Genomic DNA, 18,663 nt, shown 5'->3' with positions numbered 1-18,663 from the left:
AAAACTAATGGAGAAGGAAAGATCATTTCTGTAGTCTCCTGACTAAATGAACATTAACTTCATTTTTTGAAGTCCCTACTGTTCCTGATTTACTGGTTTTGTTTCTACCTGATTTATTTTCCAGATGGAGCACTGTAAGAGGCAGACAATTTTTCAGCATGGTGTCTTCTTTCCTGCTGGGTTATTTTGTCTGCCCAAGGACTTGTTAGAACAGAAAAACAAATTTATGTTGCTGTACCTGAAGAAGACACAGGCAGCCAGGACCATCTGGAGTGTGAGGAGTGACTTCTGCATGTTATAGCACAAGGCTGCAAGGGGCTGAGCATTTTCTTCACAGTGTGAGGGAAAGCTCCCATTTTCTGGGTGTGTGTCAAGAGGCTTCAGCCTGTTGCAGAGTTCCCTAAGATCTTCCATGTGTTTGTCAGACTCCTAGTTTCTGGTGCAGAAAGTGGAAGCACTGAGGAGTAGCTGCTTGCAACGTTTGTTAAGATTCACAGACTCCATGCTACAGCCAAACAGACACTATTTCAATATCTTAATGTAGAAGATAAATATGTAAGTAACAGACCATCTCAAACAGCTGTGACCTCCCAGTCAGATTTCCTGTGTGCGAATGCATGTTTGAGTTGGACTAGACCTGAAATTGACAAACATTCCTGATACTAAATTTTATGTAACAGATTTGCATGAGCAATTTGGAAGTTGACAAGCAATGAATTCTTTCTTATAATTTTGGAGTCAACATTTGCAGTACATTACTTTGCACATTAAATAAAAAAAAACCAAACAAAACACCAAAACAACAACAAAACCAAACAACCCACAGAGATTAAGCTTGGATGTCTCTCAGTCAAGCACTTCACATCACATGCAAGAAGTGTTGTAGCCAGGATTGCATTTGGAAAAAACAAGAATTATGAACTGTTTAGACTAGCACAGGAAGACATCTTTTTATATATGTGCATCTACATGGTACTACTAAAAAGAACCAGCTTCTATTTCTTTTAGCCCCATATTGATATTAATAATTAAAATGATGAGATCATTTCAGTAAGTGGTTTGCAAGTGTCCAATTCTGACATTTAATGACCAGCCTCTAACAGTGATTTTCAGGTACCTTGGCCAAAAGCATTAAAAAATAGCAGATATCAGCATTCATATCTATCAGTTAGGTATCTTGCAGCCTTTAAAGATTATGAATCCTAGAGCCACAAGTGTCCCATGGCCTGCAGAAGAAGAGATACTCTGGTGAACGTAAGATATTTTGAAACTTGACATATCTGCATCTCCCTGACACACTGACAGCTGTGTGATTACTCAAGAAAGACATCTGCCCAACAACACTTCTCTCTGTTTTCTATATCTTGTGTTTTCCTAGAGCAGTAAGATCACAGATCCTACCCACGACCTTCAGCAATAACATGGAACATGCCTGTGATGCAATGCACTGTTTTATCCACTTCCCTTCCAGTTGGTAACAGCAGACAGACCTGCCACATTGACACACGCTGTCTACTTGAAAACTGACTGACACAATCAGCTCATCCTGTTGGCTTTCCCTGGACAATCACTTCGTAGCTGCAATTGGTTTGAAGAGATGTGTATTAACATAGATCCCGAGGCTGCTGTAGTCACCTAGGAACATTTTTTAAAAGCTTCCAATGAAGATTTCTGAGGAGACATTATGATTTACAACTATATTAAGGCCAGGTATTGCCTGCAGTTGCTTATAACAAAGTATTTCCATTTTGTCCCTCTATCACCACTCCCCTTTTTTAGTTATTTATTGTAAATTACCAAATGTTCACCAAGCAACATATGGCAAACTGCCTGGCAAGGAATCTCACAGACACACACCATTTCCAGCTTTAGTTATTTATGATAACCCTGGCAACACCAACTGTAATACTCAGATTTAAAGAAACAGCAGAGATTTCAGATCATCTCAGCAAATGGTATAGAAAGTAGTTTCATAGGTCACCACTGTTCAGTTTATAGTGACATTGCCCTAAAATTTATTAACTTCCCCAAAAGACAAAAGACCTAGACCAAGACCTTGGAAATTTTATAAGCACCCAAGCAGTATTTTTTTTCCATAGTCTACCCTGTATGGGATTTTAATCACAGCTCCTTGGGGATTTGCTACTGCCTTGATCCACCTTCTGTTTTGCCTTACAAATGGCTTGATCTAAGTGATGTATATTCACAAAAATGGCATATGCATTCTCACCATCACAAGGGATCCCATATGGAACTAGTTTAGCAGGATCAAGGACACTACTGAGTTCTCTGAGAAAGAATTCCAGAGGATTTTATGTGAAATATTCTGAGCAAGGGACCCTGGAGGCTCTGGTTTCCTTCTCTCCCTTTGATAATGGCCAGTGACACTTAAACTAATTTGTTTACTGATATTATAGGTATAGGTGGATTCTGATTTCAGTCCAACAGAGGGGATGAAGAAGTGGGGTGGGGAACATTGCCTGCTCTCTTCCAAGAAACTTAGTACATAAAATCTTCCACTGAGCATCCAAAGCATGTTTTATCTTAGAGTTATCTTAGGAATTAATATTACGACAGCTTCTCACATTCTGTTCTTGGACAAAATCCTGATTATTGTTTACCAAAACATCAATTAATTTTGGCTTCTTTCTGTTAAATCTTTAAATCCAAATTACTTCAGTCAAAGTCTTGACAAGTATTTCCCAGCCTCCTTTGCACAGAACTGTTCCTAGGTTAGGGAGCTGAGAGGCTAGACAGGAAGAATTGCATTTGTTTACTGGCATGCCAGGCATCAGTAGAATTACACTAAGTGTCAAGAACTTTAAAAAATAAAAAGGGGTATTTTCTAATACCATGATTCTACTTAATACTGTGGGAAGTTGCTGAATTTACTATGTGACATATCCCTACTTTGAAGGATTCCAAACAACAGAAGAACCAGTATAAAAGCTTGATATGGTTTTAAGTTTAGTATTTTCTATGTAATTATTATTTTGGAGACTATCTAAACAAAACGTGGTCACTCCAACTTCCTGGGCTACCAGTGAACCATTTTCATGCAGATACAAAGCCAGATACCAGACTGGCACGTGTCTGTAAGGCTCCACTCCCCTCCAGCCTTCTTGAGCTATCAGCAGCTTGGTGTTCTATCTGCCCCTTATCTCTGTGGGCTGGGAATTACTCTGACATATCGGTGCTTAGGACATAATGTTCCTAATATCACAAGTGCTGATAAACACTCTCAATGTCCTTTACTACCTTATAGATACTAAATGTACTACCTCATAGTTATGTAATTTTGGAGACTACTGTTGTATTTCAGGTGTTCTGCTTACAGAGCTCAGCTGCAGATTCCCAGGTGTCTATTTGTTGCATAAAAAACCCCAGGAATATAAACCCAGTTGAGCCCTGGGGTTACGAAACCATTCTTAACATCTCTATATCAAGTGTGTGGCAGTGAGATGATATTTTAACATGTTCTAAATGTGAAATTATTTCTTTACCAAATAAGAATAATTTAGTGACCCATTGATTAACTTTCAATAAAAGAAATGTTGAATTTTTACATTCCAGGACACAAATTGAACAACTCATCATGTGTGTCTCCAATGTGTAGCACAAGTTTTAAAAATGAAATAAGATACCAGATTTTGATAGAAACAGCACCAGAGAATTACAAAACCAGACATGTATCTTTGTGTGTCTGTATGCCAAGCACTGACCTTAATTTATGGCTTTCATGGAAGAAGGGACCCTCTGTCCATCTGAGTCCCCTGTGGTATCTGAGCTGGCTACATTCAGTCTAAGATCAGTGCAACCCTCTCCTTACCTGCAGTCATTTTTCTGAATTTCCACTTATATGGGAGTCAGATAAGACAAGCCAGTCAGACTTTTGCAGGCTGAGTCCCTGCCAAAGCACCTCTTCTAAAATATTATACCTTGAAGGTAATCTTACTGAAAATAAGACAGATTAAAAGTGCCAAGCAACCATGGGAATGAGTTTTGAGTTTCATCCACAGAAGCAAAGCCCAGTCATTTTAAGGCAATAATTTTACTCCTCCATCTCAGTCTTCTTGTCACATTCCACAAGGGCTTGTTTTTCACTAAGATAAAATGATCTTTCACCTTGGCTGCCTTGTGTACAATATTCACCCTAGAACTCTGAATTTTTGGATAGTCCCATCGTAATAACACTTTTGGCAGCTGCTTGCACATTTTTCAATGCTGTCTAGAGCCCAAAGCATTTGAAAGCATCAAGGACTGTACACGCTTGGTTTGAGGAAAAAGTGACAGAGACATTCCTCCTGATGCCACTGAGTATTGATTCTTAAAAACAACAATTCCTCCTCTCCCACAGCCGCCCAAACAATCCAAGCCCCAGAATCACAGGATGACCAACTGTACTTCAATTAGTTGTATAGAAAAATACAAAAGGAGTCACTTTGATCCAAGAAACTAAAAAGCCTATTTTTTTTTTTTTTCCTAGATTAAATTTTGCTACTTAAGTAAATCATTGTCACAGTGTAGGAAGGGCAGATTTTGCCTGTGTTCAGAGTGTGGGATCTCATTTAGGAGAAGGAAAAAAGCCTGTCTCTATTGCTATGGAAGAGAAATGAAAGGTGAGTAGTTACTAGGCAGTAAAATATGAACTGAAGTGGTTCGTTCTTCAAGTATTTTTTTTTTTTCCTAGATTAAATTTTGCTACTTAAGTAAAAATCATTGTCAGTGTAGGAAGGGCAGATTTTGCCTGTGTTCAGAGTGTGGGATCTCATTTAGGAGAAGGAAAAAAGCCTGTCTCTATTGCTATGGAAGAGAAATGAAAGGTGAGTAGTTACTAGGCAGTAAAATATGAACTGAAGTGGTTCGTTCTTCAAGTAAAAACTGGAAATAACATGGAAATTCAGCTACCACAACTTACTTACACAGTTTTAAAGAGGTGCACAAACACAGAGGCTTCCGAAATCTTGTCTAGTCCCTCCACTGAATCATGAGGTCTTAAGACCAAAACCAAACCCTTCCTCTTTCCCCTGCCCCATCTTTCTGGCTGAGATCTTGGGTTGGTTCATCCCAAGCTTCACCTCGGAGCAACTACTCTGTCTGCTGTGTAATAATATCAGGATATCACAGCTTTGGAGTGAAACACAGAGAAGAAAAAAAGCCTAAACAAGGCAGAAGCAATCTCTTGTGTAAAACAGCAGCTACCATCACTGTGGGTCCAGGTATGCATGGCCTTGCAGCTATCTACACAAGCTGCTGTATGGGCTACATCAACAAAATAAATTAAACCAACACACTCCAGATTAATTTATACAGGCTGTTCCCCAAACATGCATGTACACACACAGAATGGCCCCTTCCAGTGCCTCTGATATTCATTACACACTTTGTTCCTGCACTGGGAAACTGCTGTCGTAGCCCAGAAGTGTTGAAGAGGACTGATACATGTCTTTTTCCTAAAGGCTTTACTCTAGCTGAGATTCATGACAAGTCTTTGGGTAAAGCAAAACAAAAAAATCAAACTGTGTTCAGGAGAAATGTTACCAGGGAAAAAACCACAACAGCTCAAGTTGCAAAAAAGTTGAGTATTTGGAATACGTTTGCCATCTAATGCCATTAACATTCATGTAAATCACACACAAGTTAAGAACAAAATATATACATGCACTTGAGCAGGTATGAACTAATCTGTTGCATCAAGACTTAAATCTGCCTTCTCATTTCAAGTCAACTGGCAATTAATTGTCTTGATCTGGGAAATAGATAAATAGATAAAACTTCTAATTCTTGCCACCAAATCATGGCCAAAGTAGGATGTTCACCTTCAGAATCAGACCGTGCTCTTACACAAAAATAAGTTTCAACACATGAACCACGTCTTGCCTTTCAAAGATGCTGCTCAGCAGCAGAGTTTTTTCATGCTCTGCATGGCTTTGAGCTGTGCCCGCACAAAAACCAGAAGTCACTGAAAGAGAAACAGCAAAATGGTGTTGATGTATGCATGTATGTTTTATCCCAAATATAGAGAAGTTAACTCAATAAATTATATACAGTCCTTATGTCCTTTCTTCTAGATCTGCCAACCTAAGAAAGTTATGATGTGAAGTTCAAGGGCAGTAGTCTTGCTACTACTCAATTGTAAGTAAGAGTCCTAATTACACTGCATATGTCTCTGGCAGATCAATATAAACACAGATCAAACCCTGTTTTACAAATGTCACTCATAATCCCAGAGGGGAAAAACTGACTCATTCCCAGTCACTTGTTTTAAGCCAGTATTAGCTCAAGCCTTCAATACAGCTATGTTCCAATTTTTATATTATCATTTCCAGATTATTCCTATCTCATTTCACCACCGGATACATAATTCAGCAGCTGTTTCTGTCTCATGAGCTGTGCCCAGCCACTAAGGCCTCTGGAAAAATCTGATAAGGAACTATGCACAAGGTAAAATAAATTGACAAATGTTTAACACATGCTGTGGTAGTCAGAGCAGCAGCACTTCTGAGAGTACTCATTGCCATTAGCATAATTCAATTACCAGATTAGATAACATTTTGAGAACAAGTGTCCCACATCTTGTCCCACAGTTACATATCAAAGGGGTTTCCAGACTGTAAAAAGTATGCAGGTGATCCTGCCAAATGCCTGACCAGACCTACTGATGCAGCTGAGAGAAGGAGTCAGGAGAGAGCAACACAGATATTTTTGCTTTGCAAGTGGGATCTGGACCCATCCAAAAGTGTTTCCCTGTCCAGCACCCTTAGGTGCAGTAACCTTCAGTTACCCTTTCAGAGGTTGTTTGGTAATGCCTTTTCCTACACCTCAAGTTAGGCATTTGGTCTTTTTAATTTAATTTAATTTAATTATTATTATTTTTTTTTAATTTTCCTATGGAAAAGGAAGATAAAAGACTGAATTACTAATCCAGAGCCACGCAGCCAGTTGGCAGGAGTCAGGCACTGGATAGGAAGTCATGTTCCCAAGTCTTCACCCGCAGACAAAACCTACTCAAAAAATAAAACCAAAAGAGACAACTGTCTCTCTTTTGTTTTTCCCTTCACTCCTCCAAATAGAAACCAACAGAGTTACTGTTCCACAGATGTTACAGGGCAAAACACCACTGAAATTAAAATAACAAGAATGTTAATTGAAAAGGCAAAAAAATTCCCAAGCCAAAACAAACAGACTGAAACAAGCAGGGAAAAACCCAAACAACAGTAGTAAACAGATTATCCAGAAATTCTGTGGACTGCTACTTTGTGCTGGGTGCAGTATGTAGAAGAGGGACAAGAGCAAGATGAGCTGCAAAAACCAAAAGGCTGAAAACCAATTCCTGTCATCTCCATGTCCAAAATTCTTCAGCAGTGAAGTTATCAGACTCCCAGCAGAAAGTTATTTACCATGAATTTTTCAGTCACCCTCTCACAGATGCAAGAGAAACATAAAATAGAAGCAAAGTAATTGATCTACTCTCAAGCCTGCAGCAGGCAGGCAAGGTTTATTTCACTTCTAATTTTTCTGTCCATTAAAGCACCACAGAGCACAGATGCAACAGAGACATGTCCTGTTTTCATTTACATAAAATGAAGGGGAAGTTTTTATACTTAAAGGATGTTTTAAAAAATATTCCATGTGTCATGTTAGGAAATAAACTCAGGTTCAACAATAAATTCTGGATCTAGATGTTTGCTATATATGAAGCCCTATAGTAGAAAAGCTGTTGGGAATTTAGAATATGTTGTTAGGAGAGATGAAGTTATTTCCAATGTCCTTAATTTCAATGCATAATTCACTACCATTTGTAGACCACATTCTAATGCCATAATAGTTTTCTTTTCCCTGCATAACTTCAGGGGTTAGCTTTCTAAAACTGTTCAACATGTGTACTCAGTCAAATTTTCAAATGAGCAGATGACTTAGACTGAATAAAAATGACATTCAGCTCCCTGCAGCTCACTCTGAGAACCACCCCGAAGTATTTTTATATACAAGCAAACCCCCCCAAAAATCCAAACCAAAACCAATATGATGAATGGAAGAAGAAACAACACAGAATCTCTGTGACCCCTCTAATTCACAAACATACAAACATACTTTCTGTACATATAAAATATGCACACACAAAGCTTTGCATGAAATGGAAGGAGAATGAGGTGGGCATGAGGCAATCACATTTTATACAATATAATATAGACACAATCACACACAATATGATATTTGGGACATTTTACAGCATTCAACAAACTGATTGCCAATAAATGATGAAGCAGAGAGTGATTTAAGCTACTATGTGGGCGCCAAGACAATTTACCTCCTTTTTCCATTACCTGTAATAGAAAAGCTTCAGCAGGCAGCAAGCAGGGAACTTAGCAGCAGAATGGAGCCCTAATTTTTGCTATAACTGGCTTCAGTTTAAATTACAATTTTCACATAGTGTGTGATCCCAGCCCAAACTCTTGACTGCTGGGATTTGGGGATCCCAAATCAAACCCCTGCTGATGCCACGTGCCTGTACCTCTGGGTTGGGTGAGTGCTGACAGGCTGTGGGCACAGCAAACCCTTCTCCTGGGCATCAGGAAGGTGTTCACTTTGGAGCAGGCAGCTCGTATTTAAATAATTTTAAAGGAAATAAAAAAGGCTGTTGATATTTTATTTCTTTCACTGTGGTTCATAATATCTGGGGGGAAACCTGAGACATCTCCTTAACTTATTCTGCAGAGGTGGCCAGGTACTGCTGTGAGCTGCAGCCCCTTTGGTCCCTGTTCAAAAGAGCTCTCTTCAGCCTGTGTCCAAACCACAACCTGCTTCCCCCATGTGCACCTTCTGCCCCCAGATAAGCAGGGCACGTTTCCTTTAGTTATCCCCAGGTTACGTCTCTGGTTGGCCAAAACAAGTAAAGCAAAATGTTCCTGCTACACTGGAGTCAACAGCACGTAAAAAACCGGAGCAATTTGTAACAAAGAGAGAACAGATGTAGGACTAATTGATCACATAAGCAAATTCCAATTTTTTCCAATAAACAAACTTTTTACAGCTCTTCATTCTGTTCTGACGTCCCTTTGCCTGATTTCAAAGCAATTACTGTGGCAGCACATGACACACCCTGCTTCACAGGAGGTGCAGAGCACACACGCTCAGCTCTGACAACAACCATCTGACACGACACCACACACCAACTCCCTGCTATCTGCTCTCTAGGGTCAACGTCCAGTTTCTATTAAGCCAAATTAATTTTCTCCAAACCCTAATGATCACATTCTATAATTATTTTTCAGTGGCCTCCAGAAGTTCCCCCCAGCTGTTTTTTTAGCCATTCAGGAAAGGATAAGACAAGAAGTCTTCTTCTACAGCCTTAAAGATAGCCCAAGGAGAGGTCCATACAAAGGCTCATGTACATGAATTTAAATTAACTAAGATATTTTAGGAAAGCAGTAAGAGCTGTAGGCACTCAGATGCCAGATAGAAAGTCCATCAAGGCAAAGAACTACAGAAAAACCCTGGCCTGGCCCTTTTCCTCCTCACTTCATTCCCCACTGGGCCAAGTCTGCCACCTGAATCTCTCGAGAGAAACATATTGGATAGTTGTAGGCGTTTATTTACTTAAATTTATTGCTATATTATTTTAACTATGACCAGCTCTTTATCTTTGATTATTTTAATTTATTTTAAGCTAGGAAAAAAAAAAAAAAAGCTTATAACTTGGGTAGTACTATCATAATAAGCAATATCTGAATATTCACAAAGAATTATTAAAGACTATCAATCTCTAAGTCCTACTAAAAAATAGTCCTCCACTGATGGGAGGTTTCTGTGATGTGAGAAAAGGTACTTTTTCTAACACAAGTTCATTGGAGTGTATGAAACCTCTAATCTGAAGACAGGCACCAGGCCAATTTTATGTTAAACAGCTTAATTCCTCAGGGAGTGCCTGATTTTCCCCTTTCCCTTTAGCTGGGTAACATGCAGGTAAATGTAGGGTTTCTCAGCTTTATTTTAAGTAGGGATGCTTATTAAAGCTGCCCAAGAAGAGCACAGGCCTTCTGTATGGACCATCAACAGTAATCCTGTTAAGTACCCACCATTTTCCTACCCCCAAGCTTGCTGGGAAATCATTGCTAAATGCTTCTTTCAGGGTTGAGGCAATATTTCTACTACTTACTAACAACTGAAGACCAACACAAATGATTGGGGTTTCTAGAGCTTTTAGTGGCACAGGAATATGAAGCACATATTATTTTTTCATCAGTTTAAAGTGCACTCTGTGCTCCTTTATCCTTAAATTACCCTCAGTGAGATCTCAGCTCCCTCTTTCCTTCCCAGCTGCTACATAATTCCTGAAGTGCTTTTTGATCAACATATAAAGTGTCTTTCTTCTGCTGCACCTTATCCTTTTTTAAAACAAACTAGGAGGTTTTTAGGCTGTTATTTTCATGGAATCCTGGAATGGTTTGGGTTGAAAGAGACCTTAAAGATCCCAGTTCCAACATCTTCCACTAGACCACTAGTCCACTTGCTGCAAGTCCCATCCAAACTGGCCTTGAACACTTCCAAGGATGGGACATCCACAGCCCCTCTGGGCAACCTGGAAAGTATCTCACCACCTTCACAGAAGATTGTCGACCTAATATCTAATCTAAATCTACCCTTTTTCAGTTTAAAATCATTGTTTTGTTCAGTCCTTGAATGCTGCATCTTGATGAAATATGCTGAGATCAAGATGGCTGATCATTCTGTCAGGCTTTACATCCCTCCATTAGCAGGTAGTGAAACTTGCTCTCCTAACTAAGCCTAACAGCTCTGTATGGCCCAGACACACTCAGGAGGTGTGCAACTGGGTTAGCAAGTGACTCTGCAAACTTTGCATCCCAAGCTGCAAAATAAATTAGCAACCAGGTGGGATGAGACTTCACCCTCCTCCTCAGGCTCTGACATGACCACAACCCCACGGGGAGGACTCTGTGTCCCCAAGGAATAATTTATGTTGAAACTATAAGCAATACAGCCAGTTTCCCGCACTACTGAATTGAAATGATCCTTGCATAGATAAATGAACATATCTCTTGGAGGAAAGAGTAATCATTAAAGAGAAGACTCTTCAGAAAAGACAAAGTCCACTGTTAAGGAATGATAACTACCTGTAAGTTTAACAGGGACTTCTGAATGATATACCTTTGGTTTTCAGTGTTTTTTGTGCTCCAGAAATGCACTTGTTCTCAGTAGACTAGTTAATATTTCTTTTTAGCCATATAGTTAAAGGTGACTTAATACTGCAGTGCCTGTTTCTATGATTTTTTCACAGCTCTGTATTGATCCCTGATGATCTTAAAAGGTCTTTCCCAATCAAAACAATTCTATTAAAAACATTTTCTTTACTGCAAAGGTTGTCAGGTGTTAGAACAGGACGTCTAGGGAAGTGGTCGTGTAGTTACCATCCTTGATGTAGATGTTGTGCTTAGGGACATGGCTTAGGTGGTGGACTTGGCAGTACTAGGTAAATGGTTGGACTTGATGATCTTAAAGATCTTTTCCAACCTTAGTGATTCTATGATTCTACAGGAAAAATACTGAGAAGGAAGCTGAAAAATAAGTCAGTTATTTATCAAGGTACAGCAAACCTCTTGTTCATTATCAATAGCAAATAGAACCTGGCTGGTGCCATATGGGAAGGAATCCCTAAATGTTCATTGATTCCCTGTTATCTGCTGGACAGGGCAAAGAGCAGCATTTCTTGTGACTAAGTTCTCTATGACAAAGGGAAAGTCACTTCAGTGCATCAGTATCTTGGTGGTTAATTAATATTTTGCTGGTAGTGCTTGGTCCTGGATGTCTGCAGAAAAGTTTCATCATGGTTCTCCCTAGTACTAGCAAGTAAGTGGGAGGTACTTCTCAAAGAGCAGACTATCTCACCAGCTTTATGCCACAAATCCACTTCCTCTGCCGGATTCTGGTCCTATTAATTCTGGCCTTTTGAGGTATCCCAAAGAGACCATTTGACCATGCAGGTGCATATCCTCACTTTGCTATTCCTTATGTTATGTGTTACCTTAAAGCAGATGCACAGAGAAATTTTGCTGAGGCTTCTTCCAATCCTTTCAGTTCTCAAGCAGCCTACATGAATTTCACCCTTCATTACCCTTCTCTTTCATCCCATCTAATGATATTCCTCAGTCATTGAGAGAACTGACTCCTGGTTGGGTAGTTGCTGAAAACCAAGCTGTCATCTGCTGATTATTAACTGAATACTTGATAGGCACTTCCCTAAAGAGTATTATGACCTATATTTGGGATCTCCATGGTAGGTTTTGCTTCAGATATTTTTACATGGAAGACTGGGATAAAACAGACGAGAAGAACTAAAACTTTCTCAGCCCTGAAGGGCTTCTTCAGTGAAGAAAACTTCACTGAAGCTGTTCACACTGAACATCCTGGTGCACTTGTGATGACTGCCCAAGTGGCTCCTTAACTGGTATGTTTTCACAGAACATGAAGAATTATTTGTCAACAAAATCTCTGAGCAAAGCCAGAAAAGATTCAGGTATAAGAAGTTGTTATATTCCAGGGCTTTTCTGGCAAACCCTAGACCCACAGTTAGAGCTCATCATTGTTTTTGATGCCACTGCAGAAATGCCACTGCATTTTGTATATTATTATCCAATATTGACAATGAAGGCATTACACCATATTTTAATATGTAACTGTTACTTGTCTCCTATTTTGGGGGAGGGAGAGTCTTCACCTTGCTCATCAGGCTCATCTTAAAGTTAATAGCATCAACTACAAAGAAACTAGCTGCCTGTCACGATAAGAACTCTCTTCTCTAAACAAATCCTTAATACCTTAATATATATGAACACCAAAACTTGAGATATATATTATTAGTTATAAAATACCTATGCTAAATCAGTTTAGCAACTGTGATCTGGAGAGAAATTTAAGTTTATTAAAAAATATTGCAAAGTTCTTCAGGAATTTATTTCAGCCAATATAACCCCCCAAACGTGATGGTGTATATTGAATCCTACTAAGTAAAGCCTCCCTGCCCACTCCCCAAAGGGAGATTACTTTTTACTGGAAAAACCTCATGCAAACTAAAATATTACTAAAATATTACCAAATTATAACAATTTAGGTTAATGGAAGTCCAAAGTCCACTGCAGAAGAGTCTAAGAAATCATGTCCTACATGATTACTTTTCCTGCACACACAAGGCTGTTTGATATAATCATTTATCCCCACCTCCCAAAATAAACATATCAACAACTAAAATACTTCAAAGACCTCACTGAAATGCATAAAAGCAGGTAATGCACATAAGTTATTTGAGACAGGATGTAATTCCAAATAGAGAACTGAGTAACCGATGAAAAACCTTCTTTCACGTGCTCTAACAAGTGAAACCCCAACCCATGGTAAAGATGTTGCCAGCTTAAAACACAACACTAAAATACAACCCATTGAACATTCTTCACTTAACAAACTTCCAATAGTTTCACATATTCTGTATTTTCTTCTCTAGTCATCTTTTCTCTGCTCAAAACCCTTGAAGTCCCCTCATCAGTCGGCTTCAGTACCAAGCATCCCTGAGGTCTATGAAGAACAGCTACAAGTCATATCCCTTGGCATTTTAAAAATCTACCTATAAAGCATCATGTTGGAATAGTTGTAGTGCTGACCATGTTTGAAAAGCTAGTTCAGAACTAGTCATTGAGGATGGTCAAATGTGACCTTGAAGTGAGTGGTTTACACCCAATGGATGTTGTCAATGGTTACAGAACGTGACACCATCTCACGTGGATGGCATGTGAGCACCAAACCTGGCAGATTTCTGAGTTTGGACATGTTCTTATCATTACATTAATAATTAACTGGCATCACAGGCTAATAGGAAAAGAAGGTAAAAGGACTCAGCACATTAAAGCTCGGAAGGTGTTGATTTCCTAGAAGACAAGGAAATCCCATAATTATTTTAACTATCCAAACATGAACTATTCACGACACACTTCAGTCATTGAGATTATAGCTGGAGAACCTTCCTTATGCTCTATCAGAGTCTCTAAAGCAAAGCTACTTTGAATAAAAATAATTAAGAGCAGCTAATTGTGCCTCAATTAATTTCCTGCAATGCAAGAATTGAATGAATGCTTGAGTACTATCAGTCTAGACACAAGAATCTAATATATTTTTAGATAAACTTTTGACTAGTTCTCAGTAGACTCAGAGAATACTTCTCTTGATAATTGTGCTGCCAAATCAGGATCTTCACACCCATAATATCTCTAATTCAAGCCTGGAGCACTGCACAGCTCAGTTCTCAATTCCCTGCCCTTGGTAAGAAACAGTCTTGTTGTTCTGCATAGTCCCCTGCAAGGGGTTCACCTCCACGTGCAAGACCCCTCCTGATGGACCTTGGATCCACCTGCCAAAGCAGCATCAAATCTACAGATCTGCCCCTTGAGAAAAGTTGCCAAAATTTTCACTGCCTTATTAAAGACAACAAGGGGGGGAAATAAAAAAACAAGAGAAAAACGCAGTTAAAATAAAGGAAAGTAGACATCTAAATTTGACAGAAAGTTGAGAGACAAGACACCAGGGGATGGATAATGCTCTCTACTGGCCTTAACCCAGCTGGATGCCTGTAAGCAAGAGACACAGGCAACCTGAGCTGAATGGCCAAGAAATGTCCCTGCAATGGAGATCTGCTTCGGGGCACTACAATCCAAAAATACTCCTCTGCTAGAAAAATCATTCAAAATTTCTTTTTAAAAAAAAAAACCAAAATGCTGCAGGGTAGTATTTATGCCAATAGGAATTTTGCTGTTTGAAAAACCTTCCTGGAACTTAACCCAGATTACTATGCACTGAGCCCATGTGAGTGGACAGACAGCTTTATTCATCAGTGTGTGACAGCAGTTAGCCCAGCTGCTAATTAGCAGTGTTTGCTAATGGCAAACAGGCCATTTGAAATATCTGTTCAGGCCAGTAATAATAGATTACACTACACTTATTTTCCCTGACTGAATGTTCCAGGGATCTTCCACTTGGACTTCCACTAGTAACATGACTGGCACAAAAAGCTTCTGACCCAGATTATTATCATTATTTTAAAAACTTTTTATTTGTAATTCTTACCCCAGGGCCCACAAAGAGCTCTCCACCCTCTCACTGTTGGGAGCAGGACTGCTGCAGTCTTTCTTACATGGTGCAGTTCAGTGGCTCAAGTTTAAGAGGACATACCCTCTAGTTTTCTTCTTTGCAGGTTTTTTTTTTTTTCATGTGAATCCACTTGATGGCATCATGACCAAGCTAGAAATCAGCTGTGGTTTGCAGGTAGAAGCACACACAGGATTTGCCTGGTTAGCCCTAAAAGCTGTAATCATGCCCCATGACATCAACCTTGTTGTCAGCCTGGGTTGATGGTTGATCCCAGAGCCTCCTTGTTGGCAGGGCTTTTACCACTGATACACTTTTGGGAATCAGACTGTACGTATGAACTAAAACCTGCAGAAAACATCCACATGCTTACAGTTGTAATGACAGAGAAGAAAAACAAAACAAAACAAAACAAAAAAAAGGCAAAAAACCCCACACTCCAAAATCAGAGGAATTCCTGTCAAGTGAAAGTCACTGATTTTTTGAGAGTGGACACACCTTAAGATACTTGCTCTGTACAAAAGAGAAATATTAACTAGCAATGGGAGTATACTTGGATAAATAAATTACCTTGGGGTGGTTGGATGAGGATTTACAGAGCATTACCTACACTGTCTCACTTTGACCCACGGTAACACAAAATGGTTTATTGCTCTCATCTGGTCCCTCTGTCACACAACCCACAGGTTACAGCACACAAACAAGTGCTATGGCAACTGATGTGGCTCGAATCGATATCCCCAGATTCCACAGAGAGCTGGATCGTACCTGACAAACGCCTACATCACGCTTTTTAAACTGAGAGTACCTCAGCTGCAAATGAAGCAATACCTTTATTTATTTATTTTTAAATTCACATGCTGCAGCAGTAATAGGCCTTTCCATGCCCCCATTTGTACCTGGTCCCACCAAAAATCATCCACAAAAGAACTGCACAATCTGTACTGCACTTGCAGACAGAAGTCAGCTCCAACCATAGGTTGTCTTGGATTTTCTTTGACTCCACACTAAGTCATGAATGTTGCTGTACATGTACTTGTCTTTCTCTTGAGCAGATGGAGGGAAACATTGAAGGCTTCAGATCTGGACACTCACTGATCTTCAGGGTACATCTGATACAGCAAGAACATCTCAATTTAGTGGTGCCCTAAGAAGGAGAATCGGAGATTCATTCCCAGGCAGAACACAAGTGAAGAAAAGGACTTTTGCTATTTAAAGGCTGCCAAAGGTTACTGCATCTCTTTCTTGATTGTCTCCAAAATGGACCCTCTCCACTTCCTTCAGGACTAAAACTACATACACCATCTCTTTGGACAGGTTAATCCTTCTGGATGACATTTCCTGCTTCTTTGGAAAATGTATTGGCATGGCATAGATTGAGATAAAACAAATATATTTTTTTTCAAAGAAAGAAAAAAGCCAAAGAAAACCCAATTACTTGAAGTCAACAAATGATGCCCAAGACATAGTTAAGAAAAGTATTATTGTTATCTAATCTGCTTCTCTTTGCTCGTGGATAAATAAAACAAACCACTGCTCCACAAACCCCTATCAGCTTTAAGTCAAATTACTGTTAGTAGCAGTCAATGAAAAATTAGTTCTTAACTGAAAGTCATCCTCATTGTAGCACAAATCACACTTCTGCTCATCTAGAGGTGCCCTGAGCTCCCAAACACACAAAGGCTGGGCTATAGCAGGTGTGGGGAAGCCTCACAGTTTCTTTTAACCATTAAAGGCTCCAGTACTTTAAGGCAGCTTTTACTTACAGGGGGTCCCCCAAGGAGCATGCTTAGAGCATCAAAGGACAACACTGAGACCTGTGGCTGATGTTGAAGTTCAGTTTTTAACCATATGAGAGAATTTCTCCTCTGAAAACCAGCTCCTCAGTGGGGTCATAGGTCTGTACACTGAGCTTTCCTTCGTTTCTCTCTATTTATTTCTTTATTGCTCTCATTTTATTCTTTAAAAATGCTGAGAGGTTAGAAAAGAGTCAGATCAAGTCAATGTGTCAGGCTAATGTTTAACCTTAAATTAAAACCTCACAGATAAAAAGGGAGTGTACTACAGATTTCACAGCTACGTTCCAGCTCCAGCCTGCCCAACAGAAGCATCAGCAGGACCAGGGAATAAGTCTGTTCAGCACCTTCCCAACTCAGTCTTCGCTGTTTTTTTCCACCTTAGAAGTCAACTGGATTAAAAAAAAACAACACAGTCTCCTAGCTAAACAGACTTTCTGTTTGTTATTTGTCATTGATGATCTGCAGTTAAGCTTCAACTTTGCTGTCATCTGAGTCAATCCTTTCTGAGAAGCAGCTTTAGACAACCAGAATCCTCCACCTGAGAACTGTCCAACTGGTGCTATGTCAAACTTTGTAGCTCCAGAAGTAAAAAAATTTGTGGCTTGGGACTATGTTGTTTTTGCAGGGCTATTTTTGATATCTGCTAGCATTGGAGTCTTTTTTGCAGTTAAAGAAAGGAAAAAGAAAACTTCAAAGGAATTTTTGGTGGGCGGTAGACAGATGACATGTGGACCAATAGCTTTCTCTCTCACATCAAGTTTCATGTCAGCAGTCACTGTTCTGGGGACACCCTCCGAAGTCTACAGATATGGGGCATCCTTTGTGCTGTTCTTTCTTTCATATGCACTTGTCATCATTTTTACTGCTGAACTTTTTCTACCTGTATTTTACAGATCTGGTATTACAAGCACTTATGAGGTAAGTAAAAATTCAAAGTCACTATTATGCATATAGATTTTTAAGAGAAAAATCTACATTCAAACTGGTTGTATTGCATGTGTTGAAAACACAAATTAAGGCTCAGAGCTCCTGTTCTGCATGTATACCAAACATTGGATAAGGGTTTACACTCCAGCACCAAATTATAGTTTGAAAATATTCAAAGTCTATCCCAATGCTTTTGATCTGATAAGTAACTGCTCCACTCAGGTATTAAAGATGGTCTTTCAGAACAGAATTCAATGATGTCCAATTTGAAATGGGTCTAGATCTGACAATTTGGTCCATTTTTCTATAAAAATGGACTATCTGATATCTAAAAAGCAGAGGTGGGAGGAAGGGATAATGAGGAAGAAGATGGCAGGTCTCTAAAAAAACCAAGTCAGGACTGGAGAATGAATTCAAGGGGTTCTCTAGGAAATGAAATTAACAATCTCTGAATTACCTAGAGTTTTTGCCTGGCTTTCCTCCTGGAGCGCATGATTTTCTTTATATGACAGTTCAGTAGTTAAAAAATTAAAAGCAATCAGTAGTCCTTGTGATGGTATTGCTAGAAGCCCAGGGTGCAGCTCTTGTCATCTGCACACCTGTAGGCAGCTATTGAGCACTGGGGAGCAGCCTTTTAGTCACATTTGGTTGTTCCTGTTTGTGGGCAGTCTCAATTAAGCAAGAGTTGGATGAGAAAAGCCAGGTTGGTTCACAAGGAGCTTCTTCGTAAAAGAAAGGCTGCTCATGTTCTCTAGCCCAAGCCCAAGGAGGGGCTTTGCTCAACAGC

At 39.5% G+C, this 18,663-nt stretch overlaps 1 protein-coding gene across 1 annotated transcript in view; it reads left to right on the top strand.

The window, feature by feature from the left end:
- The first annotated feature begins 17,510 nt into the window (after positions 1 to 17,510).
- Positions 17,511 to 18,663, top strand: part of SLC5A12 (solute carrier family 5 (sodium/monocarboxylate cotransporter), member 12) — a 15,739-nt gene continuing 14,586 nt past the window's right edge. The window contains exon 1 of the mRNA XM_010004260.1: positions 17,511 to 17,867. Coding sequence (XP_010002562.1) covers positions 17,511 to 17,867 — 357 coding nt within the window. The remainder of the gene's footprint in view (positions 17,868 to 18,663) is intronic.

Source organism: Chaetura pelagica, unplaced genomic scaffold (genome assembly GCF_000747805.2).
Source record: "Chaetura pelagica isolate M959 unplaced genomic scaffold, ChaPel_1.0 scaffold119, whole genome shotgun sequence".
Classification (NCBI taxonomy): Eukaryota; Metazoa; Chordata; class Aves; order Apodiformes; family Apodidae; genus Chaetura; species Chaetura pelagica.
This window is presented reverse-complemented; position numbering and strand designations above follow the sequence as displayed.